This window comes from Uloborus diversus, chromosome 5, assembly GCF_026930045.1.
Source record: "Uloborus diversus isolate 005 chromosome 5, Udiv.v.3.1, whole genome shotgun sequence".
Taxonomy (NCBI): Eukaryota; Metazoa; Arthropoda; class Arachnida; order Araneae; family Uloboridae; genus Uloborus; species Uloborus diversus.
The window spans coordinates 127,526,316-127,538,882 of NC_072735.1; the positions used below are offsets into that span (position 1 = coordinate 127,526,316).

Consider the following 12,567-nt stretch of genomic DNA (forward strand, 5'->3'; position numbering starts at 1 on the left):
GACATTATGGGAGGGGTAAAATTGTTCAAATTGAAGGCCTGAAATGCATTTTTATGCTATGTTTCGTAACATTAGAGGAAGAGAGAGTGTTCAGTTGGTTGCCCTGAAAATATTTCAGCATTGAAAGTCTAAAAAATGTAATATAATTTGAATTTTAATTACAAAATTTTTTTGAAGCAAAGAGTAATCATGTTTTTTGAAATACTGCAATTTAAATGGTTTATTCAGACCATATCATTAAAAGCAGTTTGTTCTGCTTTAAGTGCAGGGAATTAAAATAAAAAAGGTATTTCAAAACAAAACAAAGTAAAATTAACAAACAAGAAAGTTTATAAAAAAAACATTTATTTACATTTTATGTAAAAAACGAAGTTGTTATACAAAATCCTTTCCTAAGAGATTAAATACTTTGTAAATCAACACATATGTCTCATCTTCTTCCGGTTTCTAGGGGAAAAAATAACCAAAATAATTATAATTATAATATTAGCCAGTAACACTTAGTATTATTTTTTGCCTTACTAGGGGGCTCTGCCCTCTACTCGCTGACGCACACCAACCCCCAAAGATTGCTTCGCAATCTTATTTGATTCGCAAAGTTTTAAATCGTCAGTTAGAAAGAAACCGATTAAAAATGCACAATGAGCTCCCTTGGGAACAAAAAGCACCTCTTTCTTGGGTGTCAAAATAACTTGTACCAACTTGCAGGGCGATAAGCGCTAAATGGTTCCTGAGCATTGCAAAACTGCAGTTTTGTACATTTGAAAAGTCGCTTTCATATTCGAGATCTCTAGTAATATATTTTGCTCTTTAGCTCGGGGCTTGAATTAAGTTGAGCCTAAGATTTTTCGTTAGAATCGAAACTTTTAATATTCGTGAATAAGAAAGAAGAAACAGCCAAATTTAAAAGACATTACTATGGCAACATAAAAGAAAACATCAATAATTTGAATGGCGATGAGATTTTTCAAACTTGATTAAAACGACTTGTAACTTTTTTTCCTTTGGAGATAGTAGCTTAGTTTTTCGACCGTGGGTCGAGTTAGATCAGAAGTAAAAAAATCCGTTCTTTTCAGTGGTGTCAAAAAGAAATACTGTGGGACAGTTCTTTCACTTTTTACTGATAGATTGAATGAAGAAAGTAGAGCCTAAATGTCAACTAAGCCTAAAAAATTCGATCTAAAAACGCAAATAACTCCCGTCGTAATTCAGTTAGAGCATTGAAACAAATTGTGCAGAATTCGGAAAATTCTACCCTTTCCAACGATATGTAATATTAATATGTGCAAGTAATTTTTCATGCCTTTAATAGGCAATTATAGGCAACTTACACAAAATTTGAGCTTAAATTAATTACAAAAAACTAATTCGAAATTTAAAAAACAAAACCCCAAGTGCAAACCACCGGGGTTCGACATAATTTTGTTCAAAATTTCAAGGCTGTAGGTGCTATAGGGTCTCCTGGACGGAGGCCCACCACAGACTTCTTTTCACAAACCTTACTTTTATTAATATAAAGAGATTATGCACAGTTCCTGCAAACTTTCTTTCCATATTCACCATAATTTTAGAGCATATGTACTACTAAAAAATGGAGCTTTTGGCTTTTGAGATTTATGGGTCAAATAAAAGTTATTACTTTGTATGAATTCCACCAATATTTAATGCTTTTGAGTTTGGAAATATGGCAGTTGTTTTGTTTTGTTCATGCATAATTAAACTGGACAATGTTACCAAGTTATTATTTTAAAAGGATTAAAGTGGAGTTCTTAAAACAATAGTAAACAGGTTCTAGTTAAATCAGGTATTGTAATAAATGAGTTTGAATGCACAAGATGCATGGAAAAAACCTTTTAAATAAGTTGAAAATGCATATAACAATGAAGAGAACAATAAAATATTTACCTAAATGTATTAACAGGACAATTTCGTTTTCTGTGGCCAAAACCAGAACATTTATGACATTTCTCTTGTTTATGAATTCCATCAGATTTTTTCTGTGTAGATTCACTACACACATGACCAATGAGATTGCATTTCTTACATTTACCACAGTGCTCATAAGAATTTTTGACACACTGTTTGCATTCATCACAATGTTTATATGTTTTTCCATGCTAAAAAAAGGGGAAAAAAAACAAGAAAGAGTTAATATGACTCTTAAATATTATAACTAGTGTGTGTAACTAAATGAAATTAACAAACATATTCGTATTCATATTGGGGAAGGCGAGCCACAGCAACATATGACCATAACAATATATCCTCCACCCAGAATATTTCCTTCTCTCTATTTCTCCTCAGTTAGTACCTCAGGGTCAGACTACCATAAGTACAAAAAGGTTAATTTTCAGGTTATCAATACTACATTGTTTGTTTGAATCCTATTCCCACACTGAGCCATAACAACCTAAAAAAATTCCTTTATAATTATCAGTGTAATAAGAGGTCGAGTCAAAACTTTGGGTTGAGTCATAACCAGACAAATGCTCTCATCTAAAGTAGTGATGTGACTTTACTCTGGCTTTGAGGTAGATTTTACAGATGGAAACATAGACAGGGGCAAATACAGACTATCATTTTAGCGGGGGGGGGGGGGGTCGCACTGAAGAACAGAGGTTTTTTCGGTACAAAAAATTTCTGGAATTGCTTGGGTGTCAATAAAAAGCACCCAATGAGTCAGCATAAGCTACCTAGTAGCCGCCCACCTTGTCCAGTGGTCAGAGGAGCAATGGGAAGGTCCCGGCAGGGCCGGATTTTGAAGTGTGGAGGCCCCAGGGCAATGAAGGAGTGGAGGCCCCAATCAGGGTTCGAAAAGATCATCATATTTTCGAAAATACCCGATACTTTGATATATATATACGAATATTTTGATATATATTCATATATCCGATATTTTCGACCCATGAAAGTTAGGATATTTTGTAAAAATTTTACTGCGGGGGCCCCTTTGTTGTGGAGGCCCCGGGGCTGTAGCCCCGCCTGCCCTCCCCTAACTCTGGCCCTGGGTCCCGGGTTCGAATCCCGGCTCGCTCATGGTTGTATTTTCTCTCTCTTGTCCTTCCTTGCCTGAATGTGTTGTTGTGCTGTGAATGGTTGCCGGCAAGTGTGTACTGTGGAAGTCAGACTTCACAAACAATTATGGTACAGTTGGAAAATTGAAGCAGCATACCCCAAATTGCCAGCCTAGCTGGAGCAAGACAACAACAACAACAAGGTACCTAGTAGAGCATAAATGCTAATAATTAATTTCATCAGCAGTGAAAGAGAGTAATATTTGAAATTATTTACTTTTAATATAGTTACAGAATTGAAAATACATATAATCGTTCACATTTTATTCATTAAGTATTTGAACACAGTGTGAATGGATGATATCGTCGACGATTTAGGAAAGGTCATGACACCCATGAACCTCCCCTTGTATTCGCCCCAGAACTTAGATTACCTTTTTCTAGTTTACAGTCATTTTTTGCTAGCAATGTTTATCGAATGAAAAGGTATCAACCATTGCATAACAACCAAACCATTTGAAATTTAAATAAGTCACTTTGGAGTAATGAAAATGTAGCTGAGATCTGCGTAATCTGAATGTAGTGTCCGGTGTGATTGTACACAGGGGTGATTGGTATCCCTTGTGATGCAAAAAAGAAGCAGACAGATGTAAGCTATGTTGAATTTAAGCAACAATGTAGGTAAGCACATTTTGGAGAAAAATTGCAAATTTTGACAATTGGTGAGCAGCAAGGATTTCTGATAGTGGAAGGGTTTAACATTTTTCATCACTATATGGCAGTCATATACAGGGAAATTGTGTTTGACAACTCAGTAAGAAAGTCTAGTGTCTGCTTTTGTGAAGGCTGGGAATGTTTTTGTGAACTCCTTCAGCAATCAGAAATCTGATATCACCTCTCTGCTCCTTAATTGTTAAATTTTGCAATGTGAACATCATAATATGCTCACATGCACTGTCATGTGCAGGCAGTTGGACAAAGCAACTGCCTGCTTCTCTTCTGTCTCATTCCCAGGGTAACCACCCATGTGCAAAACTACCCCTGACTCTACATTTGGATTATGGATATCTCACTACCTTACCTCAAACAGGGGCGGCTCTAGCGCCGGACAAACCGGACCCCTGTCCGGGGCGGCAAATTTGAGGGGCGGCATTTTGGTTCGAATGTCTAAAATACATTTTACATTAGGAGCAAATTTGTATGAGAGTATTTTGCGAGCACAATAGCTTGGGAGTCTGAAAAATACGTGAAGGTTTTCTTTCCTCTTCGTTTATTGTACCTTAATTGCTGTCGCCGACAGCAAATGGTCAACAGTTGCCTGTTTTGGTTGGGAAACGAGACTGAATGGGTGGGGGGTCAGGGTCTGATTACCAGAACTCTCGCCTGATTCTGGGATCTTCCGTTGATTGTAGTCCACGTGTCCCCGACAATTTACCGTACACTTGAAGCAGGGAACATTCAAACAAATAAGAAGTTTTGCAATAGCAGGAACCGTAGCCTTTTTTTTTTCTGCTTGGAGATTTAGGTAGATATTTCAATGATGTTTTAGTATTAAATAACATATCATCCTAATACTAGTTACATTATAACAATTTAAAGTATATTATATATATATATTTATTTATTTATTTATTTATTATGTAAAATACTTTTTATTGAACTTTCACTTAAAATGGTATATATTATTGCCAGTATTAGTTTTTATTTCATTATAAACACAACTACTATTTTAACTTTTGAATTCTTATAGCTGAGATAGAGTAACATTCATACATGTCCCGTGCATGACACAAATTAAATAAATTTGTAATTTTTCTAATTAATGTATTTGACCAAAAGGCAAGAGAATTGGATAGAAGCACTATAGCATTTGAAATTTCAGAATGAATCTTGATTTATGATCCAATTGCAAAAAAATATGAATTAACATCCTTTTTAACTGTTTTTTGCACTTTAAATGTCTGCAAATATCCCGTGTATAACAGGAGAATGACCCTTCTACATTTGCAATTTAATAGTCAAAGTGGCATTAAAACCGGATAAATCCACTAAAGTAAGGGGAAAAATAAAAAGAACGCCCTAAAAAAGACTAAATAGGGGAGGGGGAATTATAATACAGGCCATATTTCTGAACAAAAATCATGTTATGTGACAATTATTTTTTACTAATTTTTTTTATTATGATAGAAATGCGTAGAATTTTTATTCGAAATTAAAACATAAAATATTTAGTAGCCCCCCCCCTCCCCCCTTAGCTGTTTTCGGTCTCTGATATTGGTCATTTGTCGTTCGATAAGAATTTCTTATGATATTTTTTTAAATTCTTGCCATCCTAGAAAATAAACGTTACAGTTACGTGTTTAAAATTAAAATAGTTACCAAAGTATTCAAAAAAAGTTTCACATGAAAAAAAGTTGCTTTCATTTCGAATGCTTCTTTTTTACATGGTATTTTATGACTATTATTTTCTTTATCGATAATTTTTAATAACTATTCAGATTATCCGTTAAAGTATATTTAACCGAAATGGAGGATAAAATATTTGAAATTAAACGTTTTCTATTCTTTTTCTTGATTTTTAAGGCTGTTTCTTTCGAGTTTTTTTTTTCCTTATAGAAAAAAAAATCTTATTCTTCTGTAACAAATTATTCAGCTGCTAAAAATTACTCTTGTAGGAAATGGTAATCCTAAAATTCTTACGGAAAGGCACCACAAGGTACCTTTCTATGTTTAAATTTTTCGCGTGGTGCACTTATTTTACGAACATGAGTAGTAAATATATATTTAGAAAAGAATTGCTTTCTTTTTATATTAAATCCTAACCCACCTTCACCCCCCTATTAACTTTTTATTCATGCATGGAACGGTCTAAATCTTAATAACGCCTTTATATTTCTGAAGCAAATAAATAAACAAATAAAATAAAATAAAATATTACAAAATAAACAAACAAACTACGTATAATTTGTCTGGAGGCAGTCCATAAAAATGCTACTTTTTCTTTTTCAGTATTTGTGAGCTCTCCCCTCTCATTCCCCTTTTATCAAAGTGTCACACCTGATTCCCCTTCCACCCTGTCGTCATGTGTCACACTACATTACATAAATATGTACTTTCAGCTGTGAAAACCAACACTAACTAATTTGTGCATCAAATTCCAAATTTTATTTCCCAACTTTAGCTATGTTTTATTGTTACACACATATTTGTGAACATAACAATTATGCTGATGATATGCAGGGTCCAACAAACGCTAAAATCTCATTAACCAGAAGAAATTTTTACACACCAGCCAAATTATTTCCCACGTAATCTTGATTTCAAAATAACAAAATATTCATAAACAGGTTTTTTTTTTTTTTTTTTCAATTTAAGCATGTAGCTATTAATTTTTAAATCCTAATCTGCATTGTTATTATTTTCGCCGTTTTCGCTACAAAATAAGATCAACGAGAAAACAAAACAAAAATATAAAAATACTTAACCTGACATTTTAAATGTTCTTATTTTTGTTTCACAAGCCAAAGAATTTGATGTCATATTTTCTGTTAACATTTCACTTCTCCTTGTCACAAACCCACAATTTAACAAGCCAACCTCCCCCTCAAAGCGTGACATCATTTGTGAAAGAACCACTACCTAGTTAAAATAATTTTTCTCCTTGAATTTCTAGAATGTCTACAGGAGGTCGCAAAAAGCTATCTGGAGCGCAGTACAAGAGAAAGAGACTTGAAAAAGAAGTCAGCATTCAAAAACAGGCTGGAAGTTTGCTGAACTATCTGCAAGGCGCAAGAAAAAATGATAACGATTTAGCAATAGAATCCGAATCAGACATTCAAGATGAGGATGTTGCTGATCACATAATTTTAATGGATAATGGCACTGCTGCTGATCACACAATCGTAATGGATAGTGAAGTTGATGCTCCAGTAAAAGTTACACCAGATTCAGTAACATCCAATGATACAGATACGCTGATGATAATCAATAATTCAGATCCAGGATCATGGCCAGCAATTTTATCAGACGCTGATAGATGCTTTTTGGTAAAAGAAGGTCCACCCGAACCGTTAACAAATTATGATTTTCCTTATAATGACTCTGGTCGAAGATTTAGCACACATTACTATGTCAGAGCTCTAAACAATGGTGAAAAAGTTATGCGTAAATGGTTAGTTTATTCCATTGAAAAAGACTGTGTATATTGTTTCTGTTGCAAGCTTTTTAGTTATTCTTGTAGCTCTCTCTCCAAAGAAGGTTTCAAAAGTTGGAAGCACCTTGTAGAAACTTTAAAAGAACATGAGACATCAAGAAATCATGTTCTAAGCCTAAAATCGTGGGTTGAATTCAGTCAGCGATTAGAGTGCTCTAAAACGATTGATTGTGATTTACAAAGACTTATTGCTGCGGAAACTAATTATTGGAGTGAAGTTCTTCTGCGCATTGTGGCAACATTGAAAATGCTTGCTCAAAATTGTTTAGCAATTCGAGGTAAAAGTGATAAACTCTATGACTCCAATAATGGTAATTTTTTACAAATAATTCAATTACTTGCTCAGTTTGACCCAGTAATGGAGGAGCATGTTCGAAAAGTACTTAGAAAGGAGGAAGCTAAAGTCCACTATCTAGGGAAAATTATACAAAATGAAATAATCTCCCTTTTACATCAAAATATTAAATCACATATTGTAAGTGAAATTTTACAAGCCAAATATTACCCCGTAATTCTGGATTGTACTCCTGATGTCAGTAAGATTGAACAAATGACATTCACGGTAAGATATGTATCAATTGACAAATCGCACCCAAATCAGATAATCGTTAAAATCAACGAAAGGTTTTTAGGTTTTCTTCCAGTTGAAAGATCAACCGGAAAAGACCTTTCAGATATATTAGTCGAAAAACTTTCAAAATTAGGTCTGAATTTAATGGATATGAGGGGACAAGCCTATGATAACGGTTCGAATATGAGAGGCGGTAAATTAGGGGTACAATCCAGAATTAAGGAGTTAAACTCACGAGCCGTCTATGTTCCATGCAGCAATCATTCCTTAAACTTAGTTATCAACGACATGGCAAAGGCATCCTTAGAGGCCTGTAATTTTTTTAATCTTGTTCAGAAAATTTATACTTTTTTTTCCTCATCAACTTTCCGATGGGGCATATTGCTACAACATATAAAAGGGTTCACCTTGAAACCATTAAGTAAAACTCGATGGGAAAGCCGCGTAGAGGCTATAAAACCCTTAAGGTATGAATTAGGGGGAATTTACGATGCTTTCCTTAGCATCTATGACAACATAGAAATCGACAACTCTGTCAGAGATGAGGCATCAGGATTGTTAAAAGCTCTGAAGCAATTTAAATTTCTATGCTCAATAGTTATATGGTATAAAATTTTAAATGGCATAAATCCAATCAGTAAGTTATTGCAGACCATAGACTATGACCTTCCATCCGCAATAGAACTCATAAAAAACTGGAGATTTTTTTAAGGATCTGCGATCTGATGCATCTTTCGAGGAAATGCTCTCTGATGCAACGGAATTGGCTGAAGAGATTGATATCCCGGCTAATTTTGAGCTGACACAACCTCGTCATAGAGTAAGACGAAAAAGTACTCATTTTGTGTATGAAGCACGAGATGATCCAGTGGAAGATCCGAAATTAAAATTCAAAATAGAGTTTTACTTTTTTACAATAGATCAGGCAATTAATGCCTTAGAAAGTAGGTTTGAATTAATGAGTACCCACAGCAGCTTTTTTAAATTTTTATACAATGTGTATGACTTAAGAGACACCCCAAAAGAAGAGTTAATTAAACACTGCAAAGATTTAGAATTAGTGTTGACGGATGGAGATTCACGAGACATAAGTGCAGTGAACTTAGCAGACGAAATAGTGTCAGTTTCCGCCTTATTACGAAAAAGGCAAAGCCCAATTGAAGTTTTGTCGTTAGTTTCAACTCTTGATATCGCACCAAATTTAGCTATTAGTTTGAGAATTTTATTGTCTTTGCCAATAAGTGTGGCAAGTGGAGAGAGGAGTTTCTCAAAACTAAAATTAATAAAAAATTTCTTACGCTCCACAACTCTTCAAGATAGGTTAAATGGTTTAGCTACATTGGCTATTGAACATGAGTTAGCTGAACAAATAGATTTAAAAAATTTCACTAAGTTTGCAGAATTAAAAGTAAGAAAAAAAGCCTTTTAAATGTGTTTATTTAAGGTGCGCAGTAGTAATAATTTAGAGGAGGGGGGGGGGGGCTTTACACATTGAATTCTAACCTTTGTCCTGGTATTCTTTTTCATTTTTAGTTATTTAACAGACTTGATGCAGACTGAACTTTTATTATAAGTTACTACAAGAAGAGAAACATCGGTAAACAGTAATCTGACTTCTAAAACTTTTGTACAACACGAGAAAGTAATTTTCATTAAGCTGTCATGAAAATATGCACCAATACAAAAATTGTTTAATTGCATTCCTACTTTATGATTATTTAAAAAAAAAAAAAGATGAGTTAATGTTTTTAAAATAACGATTCTATTTTTTTCGTCCATTTTAGTATTTTGCTTTGCTGTCACTTTAATTGTCAGTAATGCATAGCACTTCCAAAATCCTGTCTGTTCTCAAGAAATATTGTTAAATTAATTAAATACTATAATTGTTTTTTTCTTCCAATAATTTGATAATCCAGCTATGTTTCGAGGTCTTTTATACAAGACATGTTAATTTGGTGTTTGTTTTGAAGTGCCCTTTTTTTTTGTCTAGTTTAATGTACAGCTTTAATAAATTTGATTTCATTTCATTGTGCTGTTTATTTATTGGCATGATCTATTAAAGGTTTATTGGCATGTATTTACTGTCAATTTATCCCTTTTTATTTTTTCCCGTGGGGAGGGGCGCCGTGGAATATTGCAATTGCGTAGCAAGTAATTATTATATACCACTAACGTAAAGTAACAACGTCTAAAAAGCACAAATTCGCAGAATTTGTGCTTTTTAGACGTTGTTACTTTATGTTACTTTACTGTTCAGCACAAAGGTATTTATTTATATTATTTACCACGTTTTAAATAATGATACATATTTGACGGTCCAGTTTTTGAACTTCTGCATGTTGTCGGAATTGGATCCGCGCACAGGACTCCTCTCTCTCCCCCACCCCCTTCCTAGATTGAGCATTTTTAAAAAAATGTTCCATGCTATTAAAGAGAAGAAATTAATGCTCCTTAGGGAAACAAAGTAATTTTAATTGGAAAAAATATTGATTGTCGTGAAAAAGTCTTAATTTATTTTCAAAAGAAACTTAAAATTAAATTTTTCTATAGTTACAGATTATTTCTTAGTTAATCACACCCCACACTACACTTCATATTTGTTTTACCCCCACCTCTCCTTTTTTTCTTTTTACTTTTACTAGACGATCAAAAAATAAGAAAATACTTAAAATTCTACGCTTCGGAAGCCTCCTCCCTCAGTTAAAATCATTAAAGTGCTCTTCAAATCTCGTTTCACCCTGCTTTTAATATCATACAAATCGTCTAAAAACGACGCTTTGTTGAGGTGCTTAGCGCAAAGTCCTCTTTTAATACATTGAGACGATGCTCCCGTATGCAATCTGAAAATGAAAAAACTATAATTTCAAAAAATTAAGATGAGACCTTTTAACCCTCACCCCAGTCCTTGAAAATGGCTTAAAAACATGGCTTTTTATTACTTCTCTTTTGGAATGTTTCTTGGGGAGATTCAAAGAGCCCTTTCCTGTAATCATGAAAGTTTGTCGGTAACTGCCTTTTGGAACTTCAGTGTCAAAAAATTGGGGTGAAAAGTTTACGTCATCTCAAATCTATTTAAAAAAAAAAAATCATCGAAGACCCAACCCTTACTCTGAAGTCAACACATTTCGCCTATAATCGTGTTTTTAAGACTTCAGTTTCTCAAAATTCCCCCCTCAAAAGACCCCCTGAAACTTTCCACCGTCTAAACCGCCACAGAGCGTCTAAAACTGCGTTCTTAAGACTATAATTTCAAAAAATTCTCCGAGGGAGAACCCCCAGACCCCTCTAGCAGATACGGGTATTTTTTAAGCGTACCCCCCCCCCATAAATATTTTCTGGTGGCACAGCCCAAGTGCAGGAAAGCCATGGTAGTACTTAGGATTGATGAATTGATGAATACGTGAAGACAACGCGAAACTGCTTTCAAGCATGACCATTTTATGGGGTGGGGGTGGGGGCTTATCGTTTTTTTTGAAAGAATGTTTTATATTTAAAAAAAAAGAGGAATTACCAAAAAGAAGGGACTATATTTGTAATGCAAAAATTGTAATGTTTGATTTTTTTTACCGTGGAGAGGAGCGGCACTTTGGAAATTTGTCCGGGGCGGCAAAACTGCTAGAGCCGCCCCTGCCTCAAAGTGGCTAATTGAACTTTCAACTGGTTGGTTGTAACAATGCTGCACACCACTTCATTTAAAATGTGTATATTGCATTTTTTTCTGATATATTTTTGGTACACAGAGTAACAGTGATGTCCCCTTCAATTTATTTTTTAGTTTAGTGTATTGTTTAGTAAATAGCATTAAAATATGTACAGTATAACCTTGATTTAACGTTTGTCAAGGGACTAGAAAAAGTTATCGTTAAATCAAGGATATTGTTAAATCAAGGAGCATAGACATTCAATGCAATCAAATCTAGACCAATGAAATGTATCATTATACTGTACTATATTTTATGATGAGATTACTGCCTGAATAAACTATCTCAAGGTGACCCAGATTCTTAATAACTACTAATAGAATTTAAACTGTTCTGAGTAAAAAGAATGTGACGCATTGAGAATTATTTGCAATTTTGAGTTACATAATAATGAACGTAATAAAAAAAGTAGAGGTAAGTTGTGAACACCAATTATGAAGTTGCCGAAATTCAACTATGAATGAGCAATAAATTGGTTTTGAGCTTAATTGCAGATTGCTTATGAAAAATTACCCATGGAATTCTAAAGCAGTAACGGCCACATACAAAAAAAAAAAAAAAACTCTATACATTATCATTCATTCTTAACAGTATTCATAAACTTGCATTAGAAACTGTTTAAATATTTAAAAACAGTTTTAAAAATACTAATCACAGTTGAAATTTTTATAATCAGATGGTCCATGGAAATCAATATAAACAACACCAAAATTATTATTTTTCAAATATGTTTCATCATTGAAAAACATAAATAAAAATCAAAATTCTTTTAAAATAGTAGAATAGTAATTACACATTTTTTAAAGTAACCTGAAAGAACACTCAATAAATTTTTATAAAATACTATTTCACTTACTTTTGTAGTACAGCAATTGCACTTTACACAGTGTTTGTTTTCTTTTGCAATAAACCTCTCACACTTTTCACAAAATCTGTATAAAAATGAAAGTAAAGGTGGTTTTAAGTGTAACAAAAACCTAAAACACAAAGTCATTCTGATAATAATAAATGAAATGCTAATAATAAAACAGGATTGATACATTTATTTATTTAAGCCCTACCAATCAC

General features: G+C 33.6%; 1 protein-coding gene across 1 annotated transcript in view; it reads right to left on the reverse strand.

Moving 5' to 3' along the window:
• Positions 1–328: 328 nt before the first annotated feature.
• Positions 329–12,567, reverse strand: part of LOC129222293 (rRNA N6-adenosine-methyltransferase ZCCHC4-like) — a 40,365-nt gene continuing 28,126 nt past the window's right edge. Inside the window, 3 exon segments of the mRNA XM_054856779.1 lie at positions 329–447; positions 1,906–2,117; positions 12,356–12,431. Of these exon segments, the coding sequence (XP_054712754.1) occupies positions 417–447; positions 1,906–2,117; positions 12,356–12,431 (319 nt within the window). The 3' untranslated portion in view covers positions 329–416.